This window comes from Erinaceus europaeus, chromosome 20, assembly GCF_950295315.1.
Source record: "Erinaceus europaeus chromosome 20, mEriEur2.1, whole genome shotgun sequence".
Lineage (NCBI taxonomy): Eukaryota > Metazoa > Chordata > Mammalia > Eulipotyphla > Erinaceidae > Erinaceus > Erinaceus europaeus.
This window is the reverse complement of record NC_080181.1, coordinates 51,825,422-51,846,242: the sequence shown is the minus strand read 5'-3', so window position 1 is coordinate 51,846,242 and position 20,821 is coordinate 51,825,422. Positions and strand designations below refer to the sequence as shown.

The 20,821-nt window shown below is 48.3% G+C and overlaps 1 protein-coding gene and 1 long non-coding RNA gene across 3 annotated transcripts in view; one reads left to right on the top strand and one right to left on the bottom strand.

Annotated features, from left to right (window-relative positions):
- LOC132534864 (uncharacterized) overlaps positions 1-11,377 on the bottom strand; it is a 171,747-nt gene extending 160,370 nt beyond the window's left edge. Inside the window, exon 1 of the long non-coding RNA XR_009546606.1 lies at positions 11,027-11,377. This is a non-coding gene — a long non-coding RNA (uncharacterized LOC132534864). The remainder of the gene's footprint in view (positions 1-11,026) is intronic.
- ST8SIA2 (ST8 alpha-N-acetyl-neuraminide alpha-2,8-sialyltransferase 2) overlaps positions 1-20,821 on the top strand; it is a 57,773-nt gene that overhangs the window by 28,928 nt on the left and 8,024 nt on the right. The window contains exons 2-5 of one of the 2 annotated variants that reach the window (XM_007517749.2): positions 3,931-3,993; positions 7,467-7,592; positions 11,309-11,566; positions 15,502-15,795. In XM_007517749.2, the coding sequence (XP_007517811.1) occupies positions 3,931-3,993; positions 7,467-7,592; positions 11,309-11,566; positions 15,502-15,795 (741 nt within the window). The remainder of the gene's footprint in view (positions 1-3,930; positions 3,994-7,466; positions 7,593-11,308; positions 11,567-15,501; positions 15,796-20,821) is intronic. The other variant, XM_060179357.1, reaches the window with a different exon arrangement.

Here is a 20,821-nt window from a genome sequence, read left to right as displayed (position 1 = left end):
ACACCCACAAGGTTCTATCCCCAACCTCCCACCTCCCAAAAGTAATAAATAGTCACCATGGTTCTCAAAGTCTTCGAGACAGTTTGTTGTTGTTGTTGTTTTCTTTTAACTTTATTTATTTATTCAATAGGACAGAGAAAAATTTAGAGCGAAGAGGAATAGAGAGGAAGAGAGACACTTGCTGCACTGCTTTACTGCTTGTGAAGCTTTCCCCCTATGGGTTGGGGGGCCTGGGGGCTTGAACCTAGATCCTTGTGCACTGTAATGTGTGCATTTAACCAGATGCGCCATTGCCCAGCCCCCCTTTTTTCTTTCTTTGCAAGTTCATGTATTTCTTTCTTTTTAAAAAATATTTATGTACTTATTCCCTTTTGTTGCCCTTGTTTTTTACTGTTGTAGTTATTATTGTTGTGGTTGTTATTGATGCCATTGTTTGCATTCCCACCAGCAGTGAGACAGAGTTTCTTTTTCTCCACAATCTTGCCAACACCTGTCATTTCCCATTTTGTTGATGTAGGACATTTTTATAGGTCTGTGAGATAGAATTTCAATGTAGTTTTCATTTGCATTTCTCTAATGATAAGTGAAGTGGAACATTTCTTCATGTGTCTGTGGGCCATGGGTATCTCTTTTTTAGAAAACTATTTATTTAGTTCTTTGGCCCACTTTTTTAATTGGGTTATTTTTTCCCTTTTTGTAGAGCAGTACCAAACTTTATAGATGTCTGGTATCAGTCACTTGCCAGATGTGTGATGTGCAAATATCTTCTCCCATTTACTGAGTTGCCTAGTTATTCTTATGGAGAAGCTTACTAGTTTGATGTATTCCCATTTAGTTACTCTTGTTTTTATTTCCTATGCCCATGGGGTTGAGTCTCCAACTACATGTTTGATGCGAAGATCCTGCAATGTTTCACTGATGTCTTTTTCTATAAACTTTAGACTTTCTGGGGGGCAGAGAGGTAGCGCAAGCTGGTTAAGCGCACATGACGTGAAGCATAAGGATACCGGTTCGAGCCCCTGGCTCCCCACCTGCAGGGAAGTTACTTCACAGGTGGTGAAATAGGCCTGCAGATGTCTATCTTTCTTTCCCCTCTGTCTTCCCCTTCTCTCTCCATTTCTCTCTGTCCTATCCAAACAACGACAACAACAAAAGTAACCACAACAATAAAATAACAAGCAGTGGATTTTGTGGTGCAGGCACCAAGCCCCAGCAATAACCCTGGAAGCCAAAAAAAAAAAAAAAAAAACTTTAGAGTTTCTAATATCCAGGTCTTTGGTCCATTTCTTTTTTTTTTTTTTGCCTCCAGAGTTATTGCTGGGGCTCGGTGCCTGCACCATGAATCCACTGCTCCTAGAAGCCATTTTTTCCCCTTTTGTTGCCCTTATTCTTTTATCATTGTTGTGATTATTATTACTGTTGTTGTTGTCACTATTGTTGGATAGGACAGAGAAAAATGGAGAGAAGAGGAGAGACAGAGAGAGGGGAAAAGAAAGATAGACACCTGCAGACCTGCTTCACTGCTCCCCTGCAGGTGGGTAGCCGGGGGCTCAAACCAGATCCTTACGCTGGTCCTTGCACTTTCACGCCATGTGCGCTTAACCTATCGCCTACCGCCCGACTCCCTTCTGGTCCATTTCGATCTGAATTTGGTGCATGGTATTAAGTGGTGGTCTAGTTTCATTTTTCCATGTATGGCTGTCAAATTCTCCCAGCACCACAGGACTCCTTTCAATTCCATAGCGTTCCCAGTGGTTGCAGTTTTCCTCTTCAGTGCACCAACACCTTGACTGAAAGACTAGAGAGGGACTGGCAAGGTAGCTCACCTGGGAGAACACTTGCTTTGCCATGCACGTGACCCGATTGGAGCCCCCAGCATACCACATGGGAGTACTAGGTGATGGGGGAGGTTTCAGTGCTGTGGTATATATGTCTCTCTCTGCCACCAGCACTATTACTGGGGCTTGGTACCTGTAGGACTCCACTGCTCCGCACAGCTGTTTTGTTTTTTCCTCTAAATTGAAGATGAGAGACAGAAACAGGCAGTGCGGAGACAGAAAGAGGGGAAAGGCCCTGCAGTTCCACTCCACTGCCCATGAAGAAGGTGTGCCTATGTGGTGACCGAGTCCTTAAGCATGTACTGTGTGTGCTCCACTGGGGAGGCACCTGCTGCCCACCCCTCTCCTTCTATCGGAAAAAGTTGGTTTGGAGCAGTAAAGCCCTGGTGGCAACAAAGAAAGAGAGACTAGACAGAAGTGTAAACAAAAAGAGAAAAAAGTACAAGGTAATAATCCCCAAACCACACAGGCTAAAAACCAATGAGAAGGCTACCAGACAGTAGTACACCTGGTTAAGCTCACGTTACCATGCACAGGACCTGGGTTCAAGCCCCTGCTCTCCACCTGCAGGAGATAATTCACAACCAGTGTAACAGTGTTGCAAATCTCTCTCTTCTCTCTCTCTCTCTCTCTCTCCCTGTCTCTCTCTCTCTACCTCTAGGGTTATTGCTGGAGCTCAGTGCTGGCACTATGAATCCACTGCTTCTGGTGGCCATTTTTCCCATTTTTTACTGGGTAGGACAGAAAGAAATTGAGATGGGAGGAGAAGATAGAGAGGGGGAGAGAAAGATAAACACCTGCAGACCTGTTTCACCACTTGTGAAACAACCTCTCTGAAGGTGGGAAACCAGGGGCTCAAACCAGGATCCTTGTGTGGGTCCTTGAGCTTCATACTATGTGTGCTTTAACCAGGTGTGCTACTGCCCACCCCCTGCAAGTGTCTGTCTCTATCTCCTTCTTTCCCCTCAGTTCCTCTCTGTCCTGTCAAACAAAATAAAGAGAAAGAGAGGAAGAGTGAGAAAAAAAAGATTTTCCATAATAAAAATAACTAGTCTAACACACAACTTTTTAAGAACACATAGTGGCCAGGCAGTGGCATACCTGGTAAAGTGCACAAATTATAGTGCACAAGGACTCAGGTTCAAGCCCCTGATCCTCCCCTGGAAGGGGGAAGCTTCACAAGAAGTGAAAGAGTACCACAGATGGCTCTTTCTATCTCCCCCTTTCCTCTCAATTTCTCTCTCCGTGTGTGTGTGTGTGTGTGTGTGTGTGTGTGTGTGTGTGTGTGTGTGTGTAAAGAGAGGGAACATAGAGGAAAATAGAGTAGGCTGGGAATCCTAGATACCAGGGGCAAATGGATTCATGTGAAAATGACACAGGAGAAATCCCATGGCCCAACAGCTTCATCCACAGTAAGATTCAAAGGATTGAAAGGACAGTGAAGGCTAAAAGGGCCTTAGATACTCCCCAGACCTGTCTTCCAAAAGCAGGTACAGAAGACCTCATTACTTGCCCACCCCTTGCTCTCTTCACACCTCCCAGAGTGACACCAGTTAACATCATTCTCCTGCCACCATATGCAAGTCACCACCACATTTGGTTGGAGGCACTGTTGAATCAATCTTACAGCATCTGTTGAACTACCAGGGTCTCAAGTGTGAAAAGCCAACAGTTTTACTATGGATGGTGTTTTACTCCATGTGTGTGGAAAGCAGAAAAGCCCTGGTGCAAACACAGGGGTGGGGGGAGGGAGGGGAAGGGGTGTGCTGATTCATACTGGAGCAGATGCTGAGTCCCACTATTCTGGGGAATGACCAGGGGAAATTAATCCCCAAGGGGTATCTCTGAAGGCTCAAATGGAGGTCTCCTGGGGGGAACTTGGTGTGAACTGAAACAATGTTCAAATGGGGGGGGGGGGATCCTGGAGGCCTAGTTCTGTAAAATGCTTGGGTTTATGTGTGGGCTGGACAAACCAGAGTCAAATGCCCTCTGGCTATGGCTCCGGGGAGGCTGGGGGAATCTCCTAGTCATTGAAGAGGACTTTGCAAAGAAGAGCTGGGTTTATAAATAATGCATTTCCTTTGTCTTGCAGGAATTCTGGAGGCAGAGGTACAATCAGATCAGCTGTGAACAGCTTACATAGCAAATCTAATAGGTTTGTAAATTAGATTTTGTGTTCATTTGTTTTTGCTGTAAGGCAGCTATTAATCTGCTTCTCCTCTTTGCTGGATGGTGCCCTTCTTACTTAGCAAACAGATCTGTTTGGTTTCACTTTGGCTATGCATGTCCCTAATCACTTGGGGCAAGCGAGTGGATCTGTCGATAGAAGAGCCCATGAAAAGGCCCAAGGTCTAGAGGCTACAGAGATGGGAAGAGCAGAGGCTAAGAGTCTCTCTCTAGAGAAAAGCCCACCCACCTAGAAGTGCCTGAGCCACCCCACAGATGAGCCTATTCCTCATTTGCATTTCAGCTGAGCAGTGGAGAGCCTGAGGGAAGCAGAACCTTCCCCAGTGTCACTGTGGTAGATGGCCTGGCCCAAGGTTAAGAGGGAAATAAAAAACATCTCTGGAATTTAGCTAAAACCTCTTAAAATAGATACAGGGTGTCAACTCAGAAATGCTAACCTCGATTACAGCTGGAGGCTGGGAGCAGTGCACATGCTCAGCATGCCAGCAGACCCGCACTGCCACTGCTGGGATTGGCCTCTGTCTCTGGGTCCCCGCACTCCACCATGGCTGTGACCTGCAGCCCTATAAACTCCAGCTGCCCACTCCCCCAGACAGCATGCAAGGGGACTGAGTGCAGCTATGTGCCTGGCTTCTAAACTTTGCTTCCCACTTCTCCCTTTCTTCTTTAATTTAACTTTTTTTTTTCAGATAGAGGCAGTGAGGCAGAAAAAAAGTGTGAAAGAGACCAAAGCATCAAGGGTTCCTTCATTGTGGTGGAGGCTGGGCTCAAACCTGGATCATGACATAGTAGCACACTATCCAAGTGAGCTACTTTGTCAACTATCTTTCTCTTTTCTTTAAAATTACTCCGTTTATTCTTCTTATTAATATTGATCAGAGCATTGCTTAGCTCTATCTATTGGTGGTGATGGGACTTCTCAATACAAGGCCAATGCACCACCACCACACTGTCTCCCAGCCTGCCTTTCCAATTGGGACCAAGTCTCATACTTGATCCCAATTGAACTGCACCCCCAGCCCTCAAGTAAATGAGGGGGACAGAGGCTCTGCTCCAAGCATAGGGTCTTCTTGGGGGCACCTATCCATGGAGAAGTGGGCAGAACTTGGGGACACAGTACCTCCTCTGTTACTTTTGCCATATTGATGTTTCACTGGGCATGGAACAAGCTGAGCTCCCAGGAGGTTAAGAGGGCACCAGAGACCCATGATGCAGTGACAGTCAGTGTGCAGGGTCAGGAAGGGACATACATGAGGTGGTCAAGAGATTGAACACATCCTACTCCACGTAATATATAGCTCTTGCCTCCAGGTGGATTGGGAGAGAGTGTATAGGAAGCTAGATAATAGAAAGCCTTCACTTGAGTTGTGCCAATGGTTTATGTCAAATGACTTGGCATTCTCTTTTCCCTTCCAATGAGACTCTAACTGTCCTGCCCCACCCAAGGTCTCCCTAGAAGTGGAGACTCATGGAATTCCAACTGAATCCATGTGAGCACATCACTTTTCTTCCCTGTCTCTGCTGTTGTGTGTCCCAGAGGAGACCAGAACCACTCTACTCCTGAGAGGGCCTAGGGACTCCCAATGCACCCCAGGTTCTGAAAAGTGTCCCCCAAGATTACAACACTAATCACAGAATATCAGGGATCTCCCAAGATTATAACACTAGCCGCAGAAAGCCTGGGCTAGGAGGTTGTTCACTGACGAGAACCTCAGCCAGCCTCTTACGAGGACCACTGCAAACACACATCTGTCATACGGGTCTGTGTCAGGACTGGGTGGGAAAGGGGAGCCCCAGCAGGGTACAGCCACAACCTGCTCCCCATAGCCTCAGCACAGGCAGCCCAGGGGAAAGGAAATTCTGGGGTGTGTTATGGAATTCTAGAATCTCAGTGCTAGTCAGCTAGCTCCCTGTCCTGTACCCTTTCCTTGCATGGGAAAACAAGCTCAGAGAGATAAAGCCATTTCACCACAGTCACACCACTTGGGAACTTTTTCCACCAGGGCCTCTGCTTCCTTTCCTGGAGACAGCCACAATTCCAAACTCTGCCTTCTTGCAGAGGGCCCCATAAACCAGCATCAACTAAACTCAGAACCCCTTCATCTGTCATCTGTCAAAGTTACACATATTTACACTCAGGACAGGTGACTTCAGCCAGAGGAGCCAGGAATCTCTAGGGGTGAGGAGTACAGGTGGGGAGGGAGAGCATACCCCAAATGAATTTCTCCTCCACCCACAGCAAGCAACAGAGCACTGGGTTTAGAGCTCACTAAAGGGCCTTTGTCAGGGGGCCAGGTGGTGGCACTAGAATACACAAGAACCCAGGTTCAAACCCCCAGTCCCCACCTGCAGGGGGAAAGCTTTGTAGGTGGTGAAGCAGTGCTGCAGGTCTCTCTGCCCCCACCCCCAATCTCCCCTTACCCTCTCAAGTTCTGGCTATCTCTATCCAATAAGTAAAGATAATTTTTTTTTAAATCTGAGGGCTTTGTCAGGTTTAATCATGGTCCTCCCAAGGAAAATGCAGAGGACAGAGATGTGAGGTTTGGATTCTTTATAGCTCCCCAGTTTGGCATCACAGATCCATGCATCCTCACAGGGAGAACACCCTATTGGCACAACAAAAGGCACCCACTGGTGTGACCCGCATATATCTACACCCCCTGGCAGAGCCAGACAGGCTTCTCCACTGCCTTCAGAGATGTCACCATAACCCACATTCTCAGAAGCCTATTGGCATAGATTCTCGTGTCTAAATGCAAGCAGACCCCATGACACTGGTCCTTGAGTGTGGTGGAAAGCTGGGGTGCACCCAAGTTACATTTTGCTCTGGGAATACAGAGTCCCAGCAGATTCAGACTCCCTGAGGGTCCAGCTCAAATTCAACCAACACTTGTTTATGGAGCAGCTGCTATGTGAGACCACTGGGGAGCCGGGAGGGGAGAGAAGGGGTTTCCCTGCTGAGAACAGAGGGGAACAGGGATACAGCACCTGAACCCTGAAGCTAGGGACTGTGGGGAGGAGCCAGAGACTTCTTGGCAGGACCCAGCTATGAAGTTTTGTTCCCTCTTCATTAAGTTTGTAAGCCATCACAAGACACTTGGCTGCTTATTCAGCTGTTATTTGTAATTCTGTAAAAATAGCATGGAGAAGGATTACCATTCTGACAGTGACAGCAAGGTTTCACTGGGAGGAAACGGGGGGGGGGGTCTTATCACTCTTTTCCCTCTCTGGAATGTGTTCAGGCTATACCTGAGGGAGACAGTCAGTGCATTCTGGAAGATAAACAGACCTCCTTCCCTTCGCAGGTAATAACTGCAATTTGGCTCTTGCGAAGAAGTTTATATTCAAGCCCATACAAAAACAAAACTATTAGACTTGTCATTGGTGTGCTAACAGATCCTGTCTACCCTCTTCCTGGGTTTTTTTTTTCCTCCTTCCCAGAGCCGAAGTTGTAATAAATGGCTCCTCATCACCAGCTGTTGATAGAAGTAATGAAAGCTTGAAGCTCAGCATCCAGCCAGCCTCGGCCACCTGGAGACACAACCAGACACTGTCGCTGAGGATCAGGTAGTGGCGGCTGCCCAGGGGACAAAGAAAGCATGGGTTTGGTACCCTGTGACACCCAGAGGGCCCTGGGTAGGGGAGACAGTGTCCTTCCTGCAGAGGTGGGTTCACTACATCTCAGTCAAAACCCCAGGCTGGGGTGGAGAGGGGCTCTGGGCAGCAGCAGTGAGGGCCTGTGTGTCCTTGTGGCTGGAGTCAGCCATCCCTAGACTTAGGTGTTGGATGACCCTGGCATGACCACTGGCTGCAAAGGGAGGAGCAGTTCTTGTCCTGATCTTTACAGAGTATATTTTCTGGGCTCCACTCTTCTCTCTAGGGGAGGGAGGAAAAAAATGGGGTAGGGATTCTGACCTCGGTGAGTTGGCACTTGACTTTGATACAGCCCAGAAGGGCCCAGCAAAGACAAGCAGCAAAGGCCCGCCACTCACTGCTGGGGTTGTGCCAGGAATCAGGTGTTGACAGGGATCAGACGTGCTAGGCAGCAGGAGACACAAATCAAAGCAAAGGCAGGGCAGCTGGAGTGAGGTAGGCACAGCCAGGCTCTGCATCTTATGAGCAGGGAGAAATACCCAGGTCTCAGTGAGGCGCGTACTTTGCTCAGTGAGGGGACTGAGAGGGCTAACAGGAAAGCCCTGCTGGGAGTAGTGTGTTTTGAAGGTTAGGTAGGAGTTTTCCCGGCATACCAAGCTATGTCCTGCATGTATGGGAGCTGAAGTTGGTGTTTTTGTGCTCAATTCTGTTGGAGAAGTTTGTGCTCAATTCTGTTGGAGAGGTGGCAGGAAGTGACGAAGTAGGTGTCCTAGCCAGGACCATTTGGAGACAGCCTTAACAGTCAAGGTCAACCTTCCCAGGCCATCACTAGTGGAGGTGGGGGTGGGGGTGACACAGATGGAGGCCAGGACACAACAGGTCAGAGCCACCAAATGTGGCTGACGTAGGGCAGAGAGGGGCCCTGTCCAGGTAGGCAGACTGTCAGAATGGAAATGTCCCCACTCCCAAGTCTTAAGGCTTAGCTTTGGAACATGAAGGAACTAGGGACAGGAGAGGCCCAAGGCTGGAGAGCTGGCAGCCAAGGAACACCTGGGAGAACTGACTCCTTCAAAGTGCCACCATCCTGCCACCCTGTCCCTCCTTAGCCCTTCTGGGGTACCCACAGTGGGCTTCATCATCACTGGCCTCTTGAGCAGAGCAAGCTCCTGTGTCCCTTCCCAGGGGTGACTGTCACAAATCCCCCACCACCTCAGTGGCTGCAGACAACAGAAATACAACCCCATCACAGTTCTGGGGTTCAGAATCCTGGGTGTTCCCTCAAAACGCCCTAGGGTCTTTGTTTGTGGTCATACTTCGCCAATCCAGCTTCCATCCACACTGACCTCCTCTGGGTCTCCCCACTTTGGTTTCTTATGAAGACATTTGTCCCAGCCTACAGCTTTTGGGAGTGACTGCAAACATCCTGCCCTTCAGGAATGCAGGGCTTCTCACCCAGGGGGAGGAGAATTTCCTGCCACCTCCATCGATTAATCACCCAAATTGTTCATAATAAGAGACTGGGAGTGATGTTTAATAATTGATAGTAATTTCTCATAATTAATTAGAAATTATTCCACTCACAGAGGTATTTATTTATGGCTTTCTGGGGGCTCTCTTTATACTTAAATACATTGGGGGAAGTAATTACAAAGGCTTTAGCAATTTCTAAACTGTATTTGTCAAGTTGTATAATTCTTGGTGGTAGAGTGTGGTAAATCAAAACTGTGCTTTTGTTTTCCGTCAAGAGACAGAAATTTCTCAGCCAGGATGGCTTCCCCTGTGTGAGAGCAAGTGATCCAAGTCATCTGGAAGGATGACAGTGAGGTGCTGGGAGGTGGCACAGTGGGAGAGAACAGGCCTGTAGGCATGAGGTACCCCAGCTCCTCATATGCCAGATTAGTGCTCTCTGCAAGAAATAAAACTAGCCTCAGCTGAGCCGCTGGTGCCAACTTCTTTCTCTGTATGACTTGAATCATTTCTAAAGCTCTTTGGGGTAATTCAAACAGTTCTATAAATAGAACCTCCCAAATAGAATCCTCAGATGGGGGGAGGGAGGGGTAGTATGCAGAATCTGAATTTGACTAAAAACACCTGGTGACTCTGAACAAGCGCACGACCCTTTTTGTGAGGGTACACCATTCTGTGTACTTTGCCCAGTGATTCTCGAACTTTCTCTAAGTCAAAGTCACCCTCGAGCCTGGAAAAGTGTCCCTTTATCACCTTTGTTCTGAGTCAACACAAAAGAACCCTGCCAGATGGGACCAGAGATATCAACATTCACAAACGCCAAGCCAGACAGCAAGCAGGAGTGCTCACGCATCCCACAAAATAGACCACTTCACTGACAGCAGACCAAGTTCTCAAAAGCAGTGTGGGTGACACCCCACAAAAGCCATACTCCCACACATCCCTAGGGAGGCCCCTTTGCCCAGAGGTTTCTGTAAAAGAAAAGAGGACACTGAAGATCTGGGGAGATAGCACAGTGGTAACACACAGCACTTAAATGCATGAGGCCCCAGGTTCCCTCCCAGACAGCACCAATATCCAGTTATGCCCTGTAGTGCCCTGGCTGAATAACCAAACAGATAAAATAGACCACCCAGGGAATGATTGTTCGGCTGCTAGAACACACAGTTTACCATGTGCAAGGAGCTGGGGCCCAGCCCCATGGACCAAATGTGAGCAGCATGCAGAGAAGAAGCTTCACCAGTAGTGGGGCACTGCTGTGCTATCTCCTTTATTCTGTCTGTCTCTGAGACTGAAAGGGGAAAAGAGTCCACTGGGGTCAGTGGACTCACTCTAGCAAAATAACGACAGCCCTGCTGGGGGGAAATTACTCAGTTTTTTATGCCTGCGGTTCCAGTTCAATCCTCAGCATTTCAGGTGATGCTCTGGCTTGTCTTTCATATTCAAAAATGAAAAATAAAGATTAAAAAAAATTTAATTGCCACCAGGGTTACAGCTGGGGCCTAGTACCTGAACAATGAATCCACCGCTTGGGGTAGGAATTTCTTTTCCTTTGGTAAGACAAGAGAGAAATTGAGGAGAGAGGGGAGGTGAAAATAGGGAGAGGCAGACACCTGCAGTACTTGGCTTCATCTCTGGTTAAGCTTCCCCCTGGAGGTGGGGACTGAACCCAGAGACCTTGTGCATGATAATACATGGGCTGACTGAGCTGCCAGAAAAAAAAAAAAGTGAGGTAAAAAAAGACAATGGATAAATGGGGGACAAGAGTCATCTCCTGGCTTCCTGTTCCTAGTTCACCTCCACTGAGATAACAGGCGTGTGACACTGTGGCTGCTGTCTGGGTGCATCCAGGGCTCAGGCTTCCCCAGGATATGGAACCTCAGTGCTAACGCCAGACACTCCTGGCCATTCCTCCTAGGTATGCCCAGGAGTAAGCTCACCTGGTGTCCTAATGGGGTCACCTCCCAGGCAACTGCCACCTCTTGTGGGATGAAGGCGTAACCACAGCAACCAGGTTGGCCACCTCCTGCAGGCTGGGTTCCTGTCAGGACGCCCTTCTCAGGTTGGGTTCCTGTCAGTTCGCCCTTCTCGGGCATGTCTGGATTCAGCCTCGCCTGAGGGCGCAGTGATCGTGGCCCTGCAGGGTGACAGAGGACAGGTGACTTCAGGTGGCCACGGGTAGCAGGGAAGCGGCTTCCTCAAGCATCTTTGTTTTTTTCCAGAAAGCAGATTCTGAAGTTCCTGGACGCTGAGAAGGACATCTCTGTCCTCAAGGGGACCCTGAAGCCCGGCGACATCATTCACTACATCTTTGACCGTGACAGCACGATGAACGTGTCTCAGAACCTGTACGAGCTGCTGCCCCGGACGTCGCCGCTCAAGAACAAGCACTTTGGGAGCTGCGCCATCGTGGGCAATTCCGGCGTCCTGCTCAACAGCGGCTGCGGCCACGAGATAGACACGCACAGCTTTGTCATCAGGTGAGTGGGGACACGGTGGCGACACCCACCTGAGGACTGTGCTTGCATGTGAAGAATGAACTCTTCCACGCATCAGAGTCTCTCAGGAACCTGGGAGAGAGAGACACAGACTCCAAAGTCACCGAATTCCTGTGACTATGGCGGCCTCAGGGGAGCCGCTCTTATGGACAAAGAGGTTTACTCTATGCAAATGAGGGTCTTGTGCAGATCTGATTGGTGGAAAGGTGTGAAGCGGTGATTGGTCGAATTTCTATCTTGCGCCATCCCTGGCATGCAGGCGTCCCCGTGCGCACAGTGGACGATCTGGGCGTGTCCACGAGCCTGTGCACCTGGGCTGGCTGGAAATTTAACGACCTCCCAGCTCTATTTGGTTTTGACCCAGACAATTGGATCCCCACCTGGAATTTATCTACTTCATATGTGGCAACAAGGGCTCCTCAGGCATATGAGGCCTACCTGCTACCCGCTTACTCCCCACTCCCTCCAAGGCAGCAATGTTTGCGTTTTTGCCCTCCCCTGGGCTTCACTGCTCTGTGACAATTTTCTGAAGAGAGACAGAGACAGACAGAGAGAAAGATACCACAATACCAAAGCTTTTTTTTTTTTGCCTCCAGGGTTATTGCTGGGGCTCGGTGCCTGCAAGACGGAATCCACTGCTCCTGGAGGCCATTGTTTCCCTTTTTGTTGCCCTATCAGTGTTGTTATTATCATTGTTGTCGTTGTTGGATAGAACAGAGAGAAATTGAGAGAGGAGGGGAAGACAGAGAGGGGGAGATAAAGATACCTGTAGACCTGCTTCACCGCCTGTGAAGCGACTCCCCTGCAGATGGAGAGCCGGGGGCTCGAAGTGGGATCCCTACGCGGGTCCTTGCGCTTTGCACCACGTGTGCTTAACCCGCTGTGATACCACCCGGCCCCCAACACCAAAGTTTTTAAACCTCAGTTTGGTCGGGGTCACATCAAACCTGGGTTCTGTGCATCGTAAAGTGCACTATCCATGTGAGCTATCTTGCTGGCTCAGCTCTGTCCTTTATTCACTCAGGATGACTTTAAGTTTGTTTGTTTATGATATTTACCATGCTGGTCTACAGTAGAGAATTACAATTACAGCTCATGGTCTGCTCTCCTTTTGGTTATCACTGAGCTTTACCACTCTTGGCTGACTTTTTCAGCTGGAGAGAGACATAAGGACAGACACCACAGCACTTAAGCTTACCCAGCTGCCCCTCCAGCCTATTTTTATAAAGATTTATTGGACATAGCCATGCTGCACATCCTATTTTTATAAAGTTTTAATGGGACACAGCTTAGTTTTCTAAAGCTTTATTCTAACACAGCCACAGTCCATCATTGTTATATTCTCATGGCTGCTTTCCCACAACAATGTTAAATTATTTGGGCAGAGTTGAAGAATTACAACAGAGAGCACAAAGTCCTAAATATTTATGATCTGGCCTTTTGCAGAAAAAGTTTGCCAACAAAAAGCCTATGAGAAACACTGGTCCAAATTTGCAAAACTACTACTTCTCTAGAGTTATCACTGTAGGCTTAGTGCCTACACAATGAATCTGCCACTTCCAGTGATCATTCCTCTTCCCCTCTACTCTTTCTTTTATTTGATAAGAGACAGAGAAAAATGAAGCAGGAAGGCAGGGAGGGAGGGGAGGAGAGAGACCTGCAGCACCGCTTCACCATTCCCCCCCTTCAATAGGAGACCATAGGCCTGAATCCAAGTCTTTGTGCATGATGACGTGTGCTCTGTCAGGTGCACCAGCAGCAGCCCTTGGCAAAGCTTCTGTAAGGTGCTTTGAAAGCTTGTGCTCTGCTACTAACTTTTGTCATCCTATGGTCATAGCCAGGGAAGTTAGAAAGCAATAGAGAGTGCTGGGTTTGTATGTACTTGACAGACATTTTGAATGAAGTAGCAGGTCTCATTGTCCAATAACCTGGGACAGTCAGCTTATACCTCACCTCCATCCCAGGCTGAGGAGAAACAAGGCCTTACTGTCTGTCCCGTGGTCAGAAGTGGGACACACAATCCTCAGATTTCATCCTGGAATAGCACTCCAGCCCATGTTTCTGTTGAGACTGTCCCTAGAGCAAAGACAGCCTTGTCCTGGGCTTTGGAAACTAGTCTTGTTCTGGGACATGGGAACAGATAGGGTGTTTACTCTGCATATTCTGTGAGCAAGGTCAATGGAACTCTGTCACCTTTTGCCAGGTTCTTTCTGTCCCATGACTCTGTCTCCACTTCTCAAAACCCTCCAGTCTAAAAATGGGGAGTAGAGAGAAGGGAAGGAAGTGAGATAGGTTAGGGAACTCTTGCAACAGTCCTGCTAGATGACACTGTGGCTTCCACTGGGACATTGTGGCCATGCAACAATTGCAACATTGCAGTTTACATAGTAGCTGTAAATGTGCAGTGGAGGCAGCAGGATTTGCCAGTGATTTCAGTGTGGGGTCTGGCCCTGCACTCAGGTGTCCATCTGACCACCTGGCTGGTGATAGCCCTGCTCCAGGTACATAAGGGAGCCCTTGGTTCAGAGTCCCCACCTTTGGGGATCCTTGCATAACTCAGATGACCCTGGGGAGCCTGCTGAACCACCCATAACAGACTCTTGGTCTTTGTGCAGGAGACTTCACAGTGCTAGCCATGAGGCCAGTAGTGGTCCCACTAGGGTAGGTCTCCTGAGAAAGATTAAATGTTGTTGATCCCAAAGCAGACCTGTGGAGGTGGGGAGACAGCTTAAAGGTTATGCAAAAGGACTCTCATACCTGAGATCAAAATCCTAAATTCAATCTCCTGCACCACCATAAGCCAGAGCTGAGCAGTGCTCTGGGAAAACAAAACACACACACACATACATGCATACCACATACACACAGCACATAACTCTGGGTCAGCAAGAAATTACAGTGACCCTTCCCCTCCAGCACATACAATCATATTGATCATATTGTCTGTTGCCTACACTGCAAATCTGTCCATTCCATTCTCCTGCTCAAGAACCTTCTACAGCTCCTGTTGTCTTCAGAATGAAACCCCTGCCATACAGTCCCTCTGCCAGCTTACCCTGCTGCTTCTCCAGTCCCATCTCCTCCACACATTATACCTTACTTAGCAAAATTCCCAGCCTTCCCCTTGGTACCCACATGGTTTCACACTATTCTCCCCTGGAATATGTTTCTTGTGTCTAAAATGCCATAGCATGGTAGTTCCTAAAGTGGTCACAAGACTTAGCTGAAGAGCTTGTAAAATAACTATCAATCCCTAGGGTGATCTGCCTAGGAACTGGATCTTCAAGTGAGTGTCTAAAGTGTCTAAGGTGATTCTTCAGCTCTGACAAGCTGGAGAAACAGCTTCTTAACGTAATTTATCCACATTCTGAACATCCATCTTTGTAGATTCCCCTCAATCCCCACCACCTCCAGGAAGGCCACCTGATCCTTTCATCACAATGAGAGGATCTAACTTGTGATGTAGCCCCTCAAAGCAGGGGCACTCCTTTGTGAGTTTCTAGAAGAATGTGTGTTGTGGGTAGTCATTTCTCATGAGGGAGCTCTCCAGAAGCACAGAGAGGTTGAACAGCTGGCTGAGAATCATATAGCATACAGCATGAGAGCTGAGTTTGGCTATACCTTCTGAGCCCTCTCTGTCACACTTGGCCTGACCATCTTGCAGGCTGCCTTGTTTGCTTCCTTCCTCTCCATCAGATCCTGCCTGATGTCTTGTGGGGAAGCATTTTACATCCTCCATGCTGAGCCAAGTTCTCTGTTTGCTTGGAGCTCAGTATAAGCATAGCGAGCAGCAGGAGAAGGCGAATATGACAGGCAGGGATTGAGAAGATGTCCTGGGTCCGAAGTCCCATGTTTGTCCCCAGCAGTGCCTCTGCTGTCCCCCACAGCACTGAGTGGCCTGTCTTTCCTTCTCGCAGGTGCAACCTGGCACCGGTGCAGGAGTATGCCCGGGACGTGGGGCTCAAGACAGACCTAGTGACCATGAACCCCTCAGTCATCCAGCGGGCCTTCGAGGACCTGGTGAATGCCACGTGGCGGGAGAAGCTGCTGCAGCGGCTGCACAGTCTCAACGGCAGCATCCTGTGGATCCCCGCCTTCATGGCCCGTGGCGGCAAGGAGCGCGTCGAGTGGGTCAATGCGCTCATCCTCAAGCACCACGTCAACGTGCGCACCGCCTACCCCTCGCTGCGCCTGCTGCATGCCGTCCGCGGGTGAGCTGCGCTGTCACGGGCAGGCGGGCATGGCGGGAGGGCCTTGTCATTCACTGGAAATGGCTTGGTTGTTCTGTGCATTATTTCTGCAGGAGGGGGAGGTGGGGACAAGGGGCTGTGTTCACCATTCACCTGCCCTGACCAATAAGTAGGCCCTGGTTGGAAAGCTGTGTAAAGGACCTTCCTCCCTGGGATGCGGCGGAGAATAAACCTAGGAGGCCATAAGTGGAAGCAGGGGCTCAGGGCTGCAGCTCAGCAGTAGAACCCAAGGTCTGCATGGAGAGTGGCCAACCCTGGGTCCTATCACTGGCACCAAAGGGAAACAGAAAGAAAAGGAAGAAGGAAAGGAAAGAAGAAATAGTAGGTTTTTTTCTTTTCTTCCTTTTCTATCTTTTTTTTTTTTTTTTTTTTTTTTTGCTGCTTCTTGCTGGGACTTGATGCCTGTGTGGCTCTACTGCTCCAGATGGCCATTTAAAAAGAAAAATTTAATATTTATTTTTCCCTTCTGTTGCCGTTTTTTGGTTTTGTTTGTTTGTTTGTTTTTGATGTCGTCGTTGTTAGATAGGACAGAGAGAAATGGAGAGAGGAGGGGAAGACAGAGGGGGAGGAGAGAAAGACAGACACCTGCAGATCTACTTCACTGCCTGTGATGCGACTGACTCCCCTGCAAGTGGGGAGCGGGGGCTCAAACCAGCATCCTTCTGTACTTCGCGCCATGTATGCTTAACCCGCTGTGCTACCACCTGCCTCCCAATGGCCATTTTTATATGGAGGATGAGAGAAATAAATTAAAGAGAGAGGAGAAATACCTGCAGCACTGCTTCACAGCTAGTGAATCCTTCCCCTGGTTAAGTGGGAACCAGGGACTTAAACCCAGGTCCTTACACATGGTGATGTGTGCGCTCTATCAGGCAAGCCATGACTTGACCCTATGAGCAAGATTTATTTTGTTTAGTGCAGTCCTGGGGCTTTATGCATCTGTAATACCACCATGCCCAAGTTAGCTTTTTTCATTCTATTATTATGGTAATGTATTTATTTGTTGGAGACAAAGAGAAACTGAGATAGAAGGGAAAGATAAAGAAGGACAGAGAAAAAGACACCTGCAGCACTGCTTCACTGTTTGTAAAACTTCCTTCCTATGGGTGGGAACTGGGGACTTGAGCCTGGGTCCTTGCACATGGTAAGGCGTGTACTCAACCAGATGCACCATAGCCCAGGCCCCTATTCTTTTTATTTTAAGATTTACTTATTTTATTATAATAGGGAAGGGAGAGAAAGTCAGAGGACCAGAGCACTGCCTAGCTCTGGCATACACTGATGGCCTCCAATGCTTCAGGCATGCAAGATGGTGCTCTAATAGGCTGAGCTATTGCCACAGCTTTCGTTCTTTTCATTTTATGTAAATATGTATATACAAAGATAGAGATATCACAGCACTGCTTCACCATGTTATCACATGGAACTCCCATGTTATCACCAGGATTGAACCCAGGGCCTAGATCCTGGTGAGAAGCATTCTCTGCCTGGGGAGCTCTCTCCCAGCCCAGAAATAGGACTTTGTCTAGTTAGGCAAGTCTGTGATTTCTACTAAGACGTGGCAGCAATGCAGTGGTTTCATCATTATAATTTAAAGAGTTGCTATAAAAATTAGAGTAGAGGTGACAGAATTTGCCAGTGGGGCCTACTGAAGGACCTCACCAGATGGAAGAAATAAGAAATGCAGCATGACTATTAGGATGGGCGCTTGGACAAATGGGTCACAGTGAAGTTACTTCAGGTGACAAGAGTCTGGGGGTAGCACCTGCCTATTGGAAGATGTTAAGAGACAGAGTTTCTTTCTGAGACAACTGTTAATAAATGTTCCCTGGCGGCACCCCTGATGCCAACATGGGGTCTGGTCCTGAATCCAGCTGCCCATCTGATTCTCATTAGAGTCATGGACAAAAAAAAAAAAAAGCACAAGAGAAGATCGCTACCTTAAATGTATTTCTTCCCCTGAGGAGAAAAGTTTTCCATGATTTGGGAGTAGGGGGCATAAGAGGAGGTGCAGGCTACCCCTTGGTAAGGAGAGAAAAGTCCTTTGGGTGGGGTGTGGGCAGCCACCTGGAAGACACATGAGCAGGGTGCTATTTCCAGCCAAAATTGACTCACTTTTATCTGTCAAAACAGCATTAGGCGCCATCAAGAGGCCCTTTAAACAAACAGGCTGTTAATCCTGAGATGCTAACATCTTCCTGTGCAGGATCTCCCTGGAGGAAATACTGCAGGAGAGGCAAATAGGGGGTGGAGGGGGGCTCTGTTTTCAGCAAGGGAGGGAAAGCTGGGGAAGGGTCCTGTCATCAAGCCTAACTACTGTGACCATGGTGGCTGCCACCAACATCATGCTATAGGGCTCGGATTTGTTCCATGGGATCAAGAGGTAAAAGTAGAGCCAGAAGTGAAGGGGGAAGGGGGGTGGTGTGAACACTGGGTCATGTCAGACTCACCAGTTAAGAATTTCTCCCTTGAAGTTCCAGCATGGACTGTGGTTGGCACAGTAACCCTGAATCCCGATGTAAAAGCCTTTGTCTGTTCATCCCCATCTATGGGGCAGGGAGAAAGGTTGCCCTTTTTTTAGTAGCAAAATATACACAACATGAAAGCTACCTTTTTATCTATGTTTCAATAGAATAAAATGTACCGTATAAAATGTACCGTCTTTACCATCTTCACTGTTCGTGTACAGCTCTGCCAGTTAAGGAGAGCCATACTGCTGTGAGGTAGAGCTTCACAACTTTCATCTTGCAAATCTGTGACCTCTAGCCATTAAGCAAACTCCCTCCCCACCCCAACCCCGGCCCCCAGGAACCACTATTCTGTTTCCAGGAATCATAGGCTTTTGATTCTTTTAAGAAGCACGCTATTGCTGCTGCTTTCTTTGTGACTGACTTATCTCACTTCATACCAGAGCCTCTGGTTTCATCACCATGGTCGCTGAGTCAGAATCGCCTTCCTCTTGAAGGCTGAGTATATCCCATGGTGTGTTTAGAGCATCTTTTGTTTGTTCTTCCTGACATCTTGATGGGCATTTGAACTTGGAGGGGACACCATTCAGCCCATTACAGCTGGGCTAGACAGCTGTCCTGCCCACAGATACTTTGATACAATAGATCTGACATCGAGTCCTCCCAAGAACTGGCCCATCTGGGAGAGCTGAAGCCCAAGCATTTCAGGGAGGGGGAGTGTGAGGCAGAAGGCCTGCCTGTCGTTCTCAGGGGCCCTGCTCTACAGCCTGGGCATCCCTTCTGGGGGCTTCAGGCCTCACCTTCCTGGCAGGCATCTCAGAGCCCTGGTTGGTTGTCACTGCATGAGGAAGGGGTCAATGAGGGGGAGGGGATGGACGAAGCCATCTGAGAAGGGTGCCAAGCCAGCTGTGGGCATGAACAGTGAGCACTAAAGGCTCAGGCAATACCCCTCTCCCTGCATCGCTACAATCAAGTGTGCCCTCAGGAAACTGGTTAGCAAAAGATACAAGCTCAGTTCCAGCGATGGGACTCATAGGATGGACTGTGAAGTGAGAAAGAAGCCACACTTGGGCTGCAGTGGGCACTAGGAGGTTTGAGCCAGGACTCAGACTGGCACTAGTCCAGTGGGCATCTCAGCCAGGTGAGGGAGCACAGGCCATCAGAGGAGGGGCCTCAGGAACCCAGGGGATTACGATAGTTCAGAGAACACAAGGAGAGACCATCCCAGGCTGAAGGGTTCAAGATCCTCAACACCAACAGTCCAGAGAGCACTCCCCTAACAGCCAGCCATAGGGCTGGTGCTGGCTTCCCCTCAGTGACACAGAGTAGAACGATGCCCCATGGCCTGACAGAGCAAAAAAGGCAGGAGTTCTATGCTATTTGGGCACAGATGGTTCTGGTATTTGGCCATATTTAGTGAATGGTCAGTTGTTTATTTTTTTATTATCACTATACATACAATTTAAAAAAATTCAGGGCCCGTGGATGGTTCAGCTGTGGAGTACATGCCTTGCATGCATGAAGCCCTGGGTTCAATTCTCAGTACTTCATAAAATGACAAAGCAGAGTTCTAGTCTATCACAAATTATGTTTAAGAAAGAAAATTCCAGGACCAGGTGGTGGTACATTTGGTTGAGTGCACATGTTACAGTGCGCAGGGACCCAGGTTCGAGCCCCTGGCCCTCACCTGCAGGGGGAAAGCTTCACAAGTGGTGAAGCAGGGCTGCAGGTGTCTCTCTGTCTCTCACCCTCTCTATCACCCCCTTCTCTCTCAATTTCTGACTGTCTCTATCCAGCAAATAAAGATTTAAAAAAAATTTTTAAAAAAGAAAGAAAATTCCAAGTCATGCAAAAGGGACAAAAGTGAACATCAAGTCCTCCTCCTCAGATGCAACCTGTCAAGCTGGATCCTGTGCACCTCCTTCCAGAAAGAGCCCTCTTTCCACACAGGCCTTAAGCCCCTTGCCATATCCAGTCCTGGAAACTACTCCCCATCAACATACACTAGCTTATCCCTTCTTTGTGGTTTCACAACTACCTCGTGTCCCACTGTGCCTGAACCATCACTTCTGCAACAAAATCCATTGCAGGCAGAGTGATTGTTCTGAGGCCAGTGTCCTTGGGGCCAGCGAGACCTTGTGGTCCTGACTCCGTGCATACATGCACAGCTGTGCTTTCCACAAGCACCACTGCTAAAAAAAAGCAGATGGACAATGCTCTCATTTCTCTACATATGGCCAGGCTGCCCTCCCTCAAGGGAGCTTCCAGCTTATACTCTCACCTGTAGCAGCTGAAAATGCCCACTTTCCTACAACCTTGCCCATGGGGTATATGATCGACATTTACTATCTTTGCCATCCCAATGGAAAGTGTTGTCTGATTGTCATTTGAAATTGGATTCCTTTCATTATGAATGAAGTTGGATGCAATCTGTTTTTCTTTTTAAATCCGTTTTGGAGCAGCATCGGTTTGTTTTTATTTTATTAAGATTTGTTTTCATTATTTAAATCATGGCGGAG